Genomic DNA, 11,838 nt, shown 5'->3' with positions numbered 1-11,838 from the left:
GAGGAGAATGCTTCTAAGTTGTCACATCCAGGTGGCTACCCTGGACGTGGTTGCCGCTTTCGGTTCCTGCCTCAACTCTTTTTGAAATCGGGTCACGTGACTTTGACAACTGCGGCACGATGATGATCCGTGTTACAGGTCGGCCATTGCTCGTTGGGAAATGAGAGTGGAGGTCTTTATCTGTGACGACTGCGAGCGCCTGAGTTTTTCTGGGAGTAGTTTTCAGCGGGCACAAGGAGAAAAAGGAAGGTAGAGGAACAACCCGATCAGGACCAATTTGTCAGTTGAAAGCAAAGGCGTTCCGAAGCTTGCTCTCTCAACTTAAAAACAGTTTTCCCCGGATGTTATCTGAATCCCTACGAACTCATTAAGATGCATGTGACTCGGTTTGTGGTAGTATGTGCCCAATAAAACCGCACCAAGATAAAAAAATGTATATGTTAAACATTCATTGTGCAATGCCGAATGAGATTGTCACCGCTACCACATACTCCACGAATATTTGCTTGTTCCATTTGCCGTGCTAACTACGTCTAAAGAGGATGTACACATTTATGTACACAGTCGCGTGGTGCATCACGATTATCTTTGCTGAACTGGTAGTCGGAGTCCGTGTGGACGATAACAATCCGAAAAGTCTGTGCTGGCGAAAAACCAACTGCCATGTCCGCCCTATGTAGCTTATCCGTGAATCTCAAGCGGATTCCTGGTGCCATCACCGGAAAATCGTAGACGCGTCAAAATGACACACGCCGGCATATTTCTGTGGAGTTTCTGCTTGGCGTTTCGAGGTTGAGAGATACGGCGCTTATGCGGTAGACACGTACTGCGCATCCTGCGCAGAAAATTGGATGATCTGTTTCATACCAGATCGAAGCAAAGGACTACTCAGAATGAGTCGAATGGGTGTAGCAGAAGCCTTCAGGAAAATAGCGAAGACAGCGTTTGCCGGATAACCTATTGTCTTTGAATTGTGTTGCCTATTTGGAGAAATACTCTGTGCATCTGTTCATGCATGGCACGATCACTGCGTAAAAACAGTATTTTCACTGAGCCGCCCAACCAGCACTCAGCCAGGAGATATTGTGGCTGGAAAAGACGGGGCTGTGATCTGTTAACACCATGTTTCTTTCAGCGCCTCATCTGCCCGCCTGGTTGCTTGAACGCGCTTGCTGAGTCCCTTAGAGCCAATCCATCAGCTGGCGCTCTAGGAGAACTCAGTGGTTTCCAAGAACGAAGTTTATTCGAAGCCACCTGAGTGATTGAGGCGACGACACTTCTGAATTTCTGCTGCACAATTGCAACTTCTGTTTTTTGCTCTTTGTGTGCAGTATGCTCAACCTGTTTACTCTGTGGTATAGCTGTGCAATCTTCATCCGTTACATTTTCGACCAAAGCTCCCGCAAATGGTGATGCACCGCCTTTTCCTCTAACTCTACAAGAGTGGCAGGAACGGGGAAACCGTTTTCACTTCGAGCCAGTGAGCTTGTTCTGCGAAGACTGCTTTGCGGGGCACGGGCTCTGCGACGATAGGTCCCAGCGGTATTGCGGGACCGACTGCAACGGACGCGGCACAAAGGGAATGCCGGTGACGTTGCAGTGTGAGTGGTGCGAACAGGACCGCAATCGCTGCCGCGAGTGGAAAGGATGCCACAGATGCTGCGGAGATCATTTCCAGAATGAATACAATTCAATGCACTATAAGAATGCTGCCTGAAAAGCAATAACGCAGTACCGCGCCACGCGCGACCGAAGGCAACGGAAGCAGGAGACGCAGGAAGTGGGCGACGCTGAGGAAAAGCAGCGCAGTACAGCAGAAAATTCCGTTCTTCTTCTAGAATCCTCAGTGTCACGGCAACAGAGGAGATAAGACCTGTGAGCAAGCACTGTTGACAGCCTTTTTCGTGGCTATGCTCAGGAATGCATATTTTTTCTCGTAACTTCCAGGTCGGAGTGTCGACAGGGCCCGATTGTGTATTCCGTGTGTGGGACCTGATAGTAGCATACGGACCTAGCTTTTATCGCAAAAGGATATTGATCGCTCTCCGCTCTGCCACACTCTGCGGATGAGAGGAGAGCATTAAAGGCAGCGGCTGCGTCGTCCCGTCTCCAAAAACTCGTTGACGCTACTCATGATAGTGTGCTGGATGGGGTCGGGGGTTCCGGAGGAATGCTTCTGCATTGAATGGTTTCTAGTTTTGTAGGACAGGATTCGGGACCTCGTGTAGCGGTCTCAAAATGAGGATCCTCGTGTGGTTGTGCTCTGTCATCACGATGCCTTGTCATCATTTCAACGTGAGACCTTGGTGCACGTGCTGTGACCTCGCCGAATACTAATTTTTCTTTAAAACAGCGTGTGGCGTCTGACACAAAGTGTGCGTCAGATCTAGTGCCTGCACTATCGCGCCCTGAGGACCCACGGAGCCGCTGAGGATGCTAGCCTCCCTACAAAAAAGAAAGGACATGACAGGAAGATGAGAAGTCTGGGGCTCTTTACTCTATCCGGTCCCCATCGCCGTGTAAGGTGAATCGGCTGCATTGATATTTCGACGCCGGCACACATCAGTCACGCCCTCGAGCTCCAAGGCTCCACTCAACACATAGATAACATGGAAGACGAGCGCTGGTATCGCAGTGTGAAACATGTGCTGCAAATATTGTGTTCAATTCCAGTTGACGGAAAACATAGGTGCAACGACTGCGTGCATCGTCGTACCGCTGGAGCGATACACGTGTAGGTGCCTGACCCGCAGCATGGAGAGCGGTGAGGTAGTGGCTACAATGCTGGATTTGTGCAGCATGCCAACGCCTGCTCGCCGTTGCGAACTCGCTTAATTTTTGGTTACTCTACTGCGAGAGCACGCCACATGCACCGACGCTCACAGTTCAGCTCCTTTCTGCACAGACCACAAGCAACGCGAGTACGAGACAGCATACTCCATAAAATGCATTCCTTCCACCATCGCTTGTTGGTTTGAACTACCTTTTCTTCCTTTTCTCCGTTTACAAATCTTTGCTGTCCACCTGCGTCAATCAAACTTCCGTTGCGGCAGCTGCTCCAGCAGTTGCGCTGGCACCAGCAGGAAGATTTGCCCAGTACGACAGCGCTGAAATTGAAGATCCGCCTTTTAGCATTCCCATGAAGGAGTGGAAGCGATTGAAGGGGACATGGTTTTGCACCTCTTGGAGTGTTTTGCAAGCTCTGCGCCGTATCAGCTGTGGCCTGTCAAGCACAGCAATGCAGAGAATTTTGTGGAGCAGCTGATTGCCGCGGAATGGGTAGAGACTTGGAGCCACGGGAGTTATGTGCTTGGTGCAGAAAGGGCAATTGCTCTAAATGGAGAAGCTGTCAAATTGCATGCAAGAAAACGTGTCGACCTGGTGGAAGGGCGAGAGATTTGTTAGGCGAATCCGACTTTGATGAACTCAGACATTTCGCCGCACAGCAGCGGCGGTCGGAGATGCTCGCCTTCAAGCATACAGCCAATCGCCGCAAGAAGCTATGAAACAAGTGGTAGAAGAAGAAACCGGAGCTCTTCGAGCCAGCGAAAGTGCAAAACACAGAAACGATGGTCGGACCGCTGAGCTTCGCTGAAACGTGAGTCATATTGGAGACGATCGAATCGATACTGTTGGTGTATGCCGTTGATGTGGTCTAGTTGGTTGTTTTGCTGACAAGGGCCGTCGAGGCTCTAGCTCAAAAATAAAAGAGGAAATCAAGAGACATTACAGACACCTCGGTTCCAGATGGCGTGTCCGGTGAAACGCAGCAGCACCAGAAAGCTGGTGCACACAAATCAGCATCGGTGGGTATGTGTTCCGCCCGTCTGGAGTACGAAAAGGTGCTGCCCTAGCCAAAACAATGCCAAGCCAAAACGATCCCGGTGACATGGGGTTTTTGCTATCCTGATCATAGTGCCTACGCACGGGTGCAGCAAGAAAATATATAGGTATATATGTGAGCTACAGCTGATTACGAGACCGAGTCCGAACCGATCAGAACAGTATTGCATGCCCCGTATTTTTTTACCTCGTCCCACTCCGAAACTAGAATGGTATAGGAAGTGTGAGTTTGTCTCTCGACTACCCTGTGACTGTCACCTATCAGGCTTGCAATTAATCCGTTTAGTATCTTCCCTACACCACACACTTCTCAGCACCATCCCCCGGCGAGACCGTCACCGTGATTAAAGGAGAACAGTGATATCTGATTGCTGCCACCGTTTTTATTTCTAGGAATTTAAACCTGTCTAATAGGCCATCTAGTGAGGGATACATGAGCTGGAGAGTGGCTTGTCCGCAAGCTTGAATGCTGAACAATGACACCTTAATTTTGCCAGGCACAGACATGCGTCGAGCGCTACACCGGAGTGAAAAGATATGGCTCCTTTTCTAATGCCCAAAATTCCATCGTTTCCTCATCCCTCTTTCTGGTCAACCAAGCACAAGCAAGAGATATATATTGCTGATATAGACGGCCGTGCCCTCTTCAAGTTGAGGGTTGCGTGCTACCGTATTGGAAAAACTTCCCGGGAGTTGATTTGCCAGAGACTGGAAACCGATTTTGCTGCACCTTTGTGGGGCCTGCCGCCCCGCCCTGGAAATAGAGAGGAAAACAGCAAGGCTCCCCGTGATACTTTTGGAGTGCGTTGCCTGAGAATAACATCAAGATGTGTGTAGTCGGTTCCACGGAGTGCTACGGGAAAGATGTCACTGTGAGGCGAACGCCAGCTTTCTTTCGCAATAGAGGCACCGATTCACTACGTAGAACCCCTTCAAATGAAGCTAATTCAGAGGTTTATGTCTTGAAACTGTTCGCGAGACAAGGAGTCTTTCGTGAACCCAAGTCCTTTTGCTTGAGGGAGGCTTTTCTGACTTTAGGGCTGGCCGCAAGCGGTCGACCGTACATTCCAAAAACTTACTTATCGCCTATACTTTCCTGTCACTTTCATTGGAAGAGCTTGCGGAGGAACAATACCATGGAGACGAGACCAATCTGAGAATGACGGACGAGAACAGCATCTTTTTAACAAAGATAGGCGCCCATACCACCGAGAAGCCAAAGCCTCTCATTTCGAAAGAGGGTTTGCTGCAGGTTCGAAGCAATGGCGACAGCATGAGCATATCTCTGTTTTCTCACGCTACATTCCCCTGTGTTCGCTTGTTTTGTGTGTGGGTGTGTGCGTGTGTGGCGCCTGCTTTAGCTCTTTACAGAATAACCTGACGACAACGGTACAGTTTCCATTTAACTTGTCTCTGGAGGGTGTCGATTCCTCGTGTCACCTTCTCACGTATGCTACGGGGGACGCTGTGACAGGAACCTTCCCCCAAGGAGCGGCCGCCCGCATATTTTGCGTTTCTGGGACGATCGCGTGTCCGGGCTCGAGCCATGCAAGTCATTTCTGTCGAATGGTACAGTTCCGCTAGTCGATGAGAGTCATGGCAAGTGTGAGGAGGAGACTTTTTCACCAGAAGTCGACGTTTTCGCCATCCCAGTTACCGCTAATCCGAGCAACACTTCATACAGTCGCAGGGAACAACCGAGACAATGCGAGCTTTAGCTGTCCAATCGGTCACGAAACTGCTTGCGAAAAATCGTGCCCCCTCATGAGGCTGTGAATTTGACGCGCATTTCCACCGCGCATGCGCTCCAACCAGATGTCTTTCTACGGCAAGCACAACTTGATTAGCCAGCCGAGGCCGACGTGCTGCGAGAGAGAGCGTAATTGCTTGAACCTGCCTTTTGGGGGCAAGCATCGCCGAAGAAGACCGAAGACGGCGACAGGTGAGAATGATCAGAAAGAAAATGAGTCGTCCAAATCAGTCGTCAAAATCTGTTGACAGATTGGTGACGCAAAGTGTGCCAGCGGGCCGCATCTATTGGGGCCCGGCGTGCTGAGATCCATGCTTCGCCGCAATCGCCGTTGCTAATCAATTTTTTTCTTCTCAGCTTCTTTCTTGTTTACATGTCGCCGGTTTCCACAAGAGTGCTGCTTTCTTCTTCGTTGGCTATCCAGAAACACGGAAAAATCCCTGGGGCTTAGACGAGGCTTCCAGTCAGTCTAGACAAGCCGGTGGACTCAAAACGCATGCACACATTGGTCTCCTCGTCGAGCGCACTACTGGCTTTCATCACATACGCAAACTCTGTCTATTCTTCCCCCCATCGCAAAGCGAGGATCGTCAGCAACCTCTCCAGCCAATTCCATTGGAAGCATATAGCTCACAGCGTCTGTCAATTCTCGGAGGGGGACGATTGTACACGGCAATGGAAAACTTCATGGTCGCAGAATTTCTCGAGTATATAAAAGACGACTCGCAGGATGGTGAAAGGGAGATGCCCGAGGTGACGGAGCATAGCGCACGTTCTGTCAGGGACGCTGGAGGAGGAGAATTCCGTGATTTTTCGTTCACGACAGTAGTACAAGGGCTCAGCGGCGAAGTACAAGACGGAGACCTTGACTGTCGGGAAGCTCACTGCAGCCATTTCTACAACTCTGTGCGAACGGAAAAAAATATTTCGTTTAACTTCAGATAGCAGGTCTAGAAATGCATGCACACGCGTCTGTGTATTTCATTCTGGTCAGAAGGAGAAACTCAAAGAGGGGACATTTTTTGCCGATCCTGGGAAGGTGCTAGATCGTACGATTGGTCCGTGAGTCGGAGTTCTCGACGAGTTCAGTTCTGCAGGCAAACTCTTGACCGTGTACCTCGTTTGCTGCTGTGTCATGCGCTGACAAGTTATTGCCTGTAATACAAGCCACTGCGCTCGAGCACACTACCTTGCGGAAAGGCTCGCTTCGGGGGGGTGGCTTTTGGGTTCATGGGAACTCGAAAGATCCCCTTAAAAATGCTGATCCGTGCACAAAATAGGGAGGAAGTCTATCCCGTTATTCCCCTTTCTGTGTCTAATTTCGTTTCGCAGATATGGCGCCATTTCGACCTTTCCAGCATCTAGTGCCTCAGCACTTTGCTCGTCGCACGTTGTGTCCAACTATCTATGCCTACGCGAAAGCCACAGGCTGGCCGAGTTCGCGGGCCCAGTTGGTGCGGGATCGCCAGCTAGTCGAACTTTCGCTCCGTTCGTTCTACGCATCTTTACGCCCTAGCCGCCTTCGGAACCAGACTATTGAGAAGGTGCAAACCCCCCTCTGCCGCGCTTTCATTTACGACTCTTCGTGTCCTCGACGCATTCGTAGTGTCGTTGCACAGTTTTTTGGAAAGACACCGAAAAACGCATCTCCGATGCAGCCCAGTGCTCACCCAGAGGAGCTCGCCCGAAGTGTCTCGTCTCCAGCAATCCCCCCTGTTGGGGGTTTGAGCACGGCGTTGCCGGCTGGCAGCGCCGTGGAGGCCGCAGAGGGGACAGACACTAGTGGAGCCGCAGGGCCTGCGCCGCACGGCGTGCCTGCGAATGCGAAAACTTGGGGGGCCAGTAGGGGAAGCGATGTGGGGAATGACGTCAGCATTGAGGTAGCGGTCGCTCAACAGGAGCGACTTGCAGAATTGCGGCTCGAGACAACGGGGCCCGGACCGACTTCGCCGGCTGATTTGCCTCAGCAGCAGCGTGGAGGATGGGTGGAAGCGGCGATCAAGATGGCGACGCTTTTTCAGTTCGACGCAGGCCCTTCGGAAGCGGCGAGAGAGGGACGCGGGAGTGTGGCGCAGAGACTGCGAGAAATGTCGCCCACGCGGGAAGGACAGGAGCCGGCGGAGGCGAACGCCGCGAGCGAAACCAAGAAACGCAAGTGGCTTTTCTTCTTGCACGGTGGCGCGTTCGTCTTCAACAGCCCAGACTCATATCGTCTCTTCACAAACGGTAAGAAAAACGGACCCAAAAGCTTCCAGCCCGCCACCGTGTCGGGAACCTCGCCGCGTTATTAAGCTTTTCCGGGAAACGAACACTCAACCGTTTATGTCCATATGTAGAAGCCCAACAGTTGAAGGGGAAGGCAGTGAAGAAGGAGACAAAGAAGTCCGAGTGACGAAACACGCTTGCCCGCCGACTTTTGAAAACGAGGGCACCGTGTGAAAGGCGTTCCGGGAAGGTTCACGCCGGACCCAGTTCGGTACCTCAGCGGGTTGAACCGTTCTTCCGTTTTCTCCCAGTCAGTGCTTTCTAAGAGGCCCTTTGTCTCTTCTTGTGTTCTTTCATGTGTAGACCTCTCCGTCTTGACGGGTGCGAAAGTATTCTGCCCCGACTATAGCTTGGCGCCTGATCGCTTGTGGCCGGTGCAACTGGAACAATGCATCGCAGCCTATGAGCACTTGTGCTACGAGATGAACGTTCCAGGCGAAGACGTTGTCCTTGTAGGTAAGATTTTTTCCCTCAAAGGCGAAGCGATCTGCAGCAGTGGGCTTTGCCGCACCTGCCCAGATATCAGGAAAGCAATGCGTGTGCTACCCCTCAGGGAACAGGTGAGTCGTATGATCCCCTCTGTCTTTGAGAACAGGTGACTGCGGCTGTTGCCGAAGAATTCGGGACTTGCGTATTCCTCCAATGTCCTGCAGGCGACAGCGCAGGCGGAAATCTCGCGGTGACTTTGATGGCAAGTATCGTGAAACGCGGAGAGCAGAGCGCAAATGCAGAACATGCCAAGCCTCTTCCCCGACCTGCAGGCATGGTGTTGCTTTCGCCGTGGCTCGACCTCAGCATGGAGGGGCCTTCCTACATCGTAAGCGATTTCTTTCTCGATCTTGTGATGGCGAGACCCAGCTAGGGGCGGAAATTGTTGACGCGGTGTCTAGGCTGTCGCGATGCGAAACTGCGCTGATGCTCACTGGTTGATTCACCGCGCACTTGAGTGCCTACGCAGAGTCCTTAGATATAGATCCATTGCGGGTTCTGCCTGTGGTTTCAGCTCAATGCCACCAGAGAGCCTGTTCTACCCCTTAGGAGCATCCGGCAGGCAAGCGGAGTGTATACCTACGGCCGGTTTGATTTGGGGAAGCTGTCCAACGCAGAAGTAGAGGACCACTTGGATTTGACCAGCGAGAAGCTTTGCATCGAATCCCCCCTAGCACCTCAAACAGACGACGGCTTGTCGAGCTGCGACTCGTCCATGTCGCTTCCTGAGGTACGGGGGGCATGGGCCTGAGAAGCGGAGCTTTCCTCACCGGTTCTGGGATGGTGTAGGGGCGAGATACGTCAAAAGGTTTATGCCGATGGGCGTGGGCGTTTTGAAACCACACACGGAAGAAGTCTACATTGGGGCACGTGAGAGACCGCCCCTTGTGAAATCTGCTTCGCGTATGGCCTCGACGGGAAGGGTTCACCAAAGTGAGTGTGCGAGGGGCTTGCTGCTACCAGGCAGGCGTGAGCCTGCGTTTCGGGGGAGAGCAAAAACACAAACAAATATCTGAAGGAACATTCGCACGGTTGGTCGCTGCTGGGCCAGCCGGTCTTCGCGTCCGCTTTTCGCTGCATGCGCCGTAACGCCTCGCGTGGCCTGGTTTGCATCCAAAGCGAGAAGCTGGCATACTGGTGCCATCGTTTCCGAGAGTTTAGGACGTTCTTCTTGAAAGATGGAGCTTTTTCTGTGCGGGAACGCGAACGTGGCCGACAGGTCCCAGAAGGCCCCCGATGTTTTTCCAACCCCTGGGTCTCCCCGGTTTACTTCGACAAGGAAATGCTCAAAGAGATGCCGCCTACGTGCATCCACGTAGGCTCTGTTGAGGTGAGGAGAAACGCGTTTCCAGGACAGGCCAGGAAGGAATCCTGCAGGGTTTTCGTGTTTTACGCGGTGACTCCTGCGAGCAGGCGGAGGCCGCGGATGTGTGCTTGCGCACCAAGCAGCATGACGGTTTTTGCCCAAGGTTTTGGGGCTCTCTCTGCAGGAAGTCGCGTTGTCACGTTGGTGTGTAGAAACGTGGACCACGTTTGGTGACTTCGACGCCAGAAGCGCCTCACCGTCTCGTGTGATCACCAAGGGACCTGTCAGGTTTGCGGCGTTGTCAAAAACGCGTTTCGATCCAGGTAGAAAAACTTCGACGCACATTCTGTGCCCATATTTGGAACGTGATGTGGAAAGAGGAGGCGCGGGGTGCTAGTGAGAGTTAGGCGCTCGAGTGGGCCAGTGCAGTACCAAGAGCGTCGACCGGGGGCGCGGACCGATCCGCCCTTGCGTTCGGGGGCATGTTCTCGTCTCCCTCTGCCTGCGGATGCGTTCGCCGTTAGGTTCTCCTGAGCGACAGTCTTATCTTTGGTCGGCAAGTAAATGACGCGGTCCGGGGTGCACCACTCTTCTCGGACAAGGCGTGGAGTGCGGCGGATGAGGCACTCTACGTGGGAGCTGCCGCTGGGAAACGAGAGACCTCGTTGCTGGCGTCCGTGCCAAGAGTCGGCACCGCCAAGGGAGTGACGGAGAAGCCAGACCGCGAAGGATCGGCGCCACTGGTGACATTTACGAACGAGAGTTTCTCTTTGGAGTCGTCAGCTTCCACGGAAACGCAGGCCACGCGATCAGACTCTTACCCGAACTCTTCGACAGCGCCCAGTTACTTCACCACCTACGGCTGGCTCAGCGAAGCAGATGTGCAGAAACTAAACAACGACGGAGTTGTATGCCCCGTTGGCTGTGAAGAAGGCACGTCCCCTCGAGTCCAGGTCAAGGTGTGGAAAGACGAATTTCACGTGGTAAGTGCAAGCAAACGGACAGGGCAGCCGGTGAGGTGCTCTGGGTTCTGTTGAGCAGCAAGTTTCTGTTTGTTCATTCCACAAATCCACCAGTGAATCTACGCCGTGACTTGGCGCGGACGAGAGGAATCACGCGAGGTGAGGCCGAGCACGCCATCCACTGCGCTGCCATCTACACACCAAACGCTTCTGTAGAGGGAGGGTTTTCCACATGTTTCTGGTGTTCCCATTGCCCGTTGGGGACAGTGAGATTCTCAGGAACAGCTTAGAAAGATTCGAGAAGGCGGCTCTTCTCTGCATCCCTTGTGTCATTAATGTTTGTGTTTGAGGGATCGTCGACACACGCAGAGAGTGCGCCGCCTAACTGTTTCCTGTGCAGACAGAACACCAGATTTAACCCGGTGAATATGCATAGCATCTATCCACTAGGCTCTCCCTGACACACCAACGGATCTCTGACCGTTAGAGGAACGAGAGAGAACCGGTTTTGTCTCCAGACGACATGGAATTCGCGAAGCTGTGTAGGATGGTTCAGCGTGATGCTGCTGAAGTAGGTAGTGACCACGCTTCTCTCGAGTTGAGCCCACACCATTGGAGGAGCTGCGAATGCCGCCAGAAACGGCGTGTAGTCTGCCGACGGTGCATGCCACTGGTGACGGTTTCACGAGAACCAAACTCGACACTAAAGCGTAAGAAAAGATATCGGGTTCACCAACGGCAGTATACCGCCTTTCGTGTGGGGGTTGTCTTTGTCTCCCCAGTTTCCTTGCTGCAGCATCGTGGAAGCTCCCAACGGCGAGAAGTGTCTACAAGAAATCGCCAAGTGGATTGAAGACGTGTACGCCCAAGCCACAAAGTGAAGGCGTTTCATATCTCGCTCGGGCAGTATCGACACCATTTTCGCACGAGTGCAGTTCCGAGATTCGCCTTTTTTGCCTTGGCGGCTTGGCCCACTCCACAAACTCCCAAGGCGAGATTTGGAGCGGCGGCAACATGCAGCCAAAAAAGTTTTCAATATCGCACCAATGCGCGTTTGAGTGCCGCGTGCGTTGCAGCGATGAGGCGAGGGAGAAAGCCGTCTTGCTAGAACGCATGTGGTTTTCCTTCATTCGCGTGGAAAAGTGCCGAGTCCTCAACGTTTCCGGTGCTGCCCATGTGTTTCGTGTTGGAGACATCTCTCTGCAGGCGTGCGAGTGCTTTGT

The 11,838-nt window shown here is 52.7% G+C and overlaps 1 protein-coding gene across 1 annotated transcript; it reads left to right on the top strand.

Annotated features, from left to right (window-relative positions):
- Positions 1 to 7,245: 7,245 nt before the first annotated feature.
- On the top strand, positions 7,246 to 11,496 carry NCLIV_066210 (putative esterase; the record flags this gene model as incomplete). The annotated part of the gene is made up of 7 exons (XM_003886172.1): positions 7,246 to 7,819; positions 8,162 to 8,314; positions 8,512 to 8,675; positions 8,862 to 9,077; positions 9,567 to 9,677; positions 10,178 to 10,636; positions 11,398 to 11,496. The coding sequence occupies 7 exons, from the start codon at positions 7,246 to 7,248 to the stop codon at positions 11,494 to 11,496; spliced, it is 1,776 nt and encodes a 591-aa protein (XP_003886221.1).
- Positions 11,497 to 11,838: the final 342 nt, after the last annotated feature.

Source organism: Neospora caninum, chromosome XII, assembly GCF_000208865.1.
Source record: "Neospora caninum Liverpool complete genome, chromosome XII".
NCBI lineage: Eukaryota > Apicomplexa > Conoidasida > Eucoccidiorida > Sarcocystidae > Neospora > Neospora caninum.
Note: the sequence above shows the minus strand (reverse complement) of the source record. Positions and strands in the feature narration are given on the sequence as shown.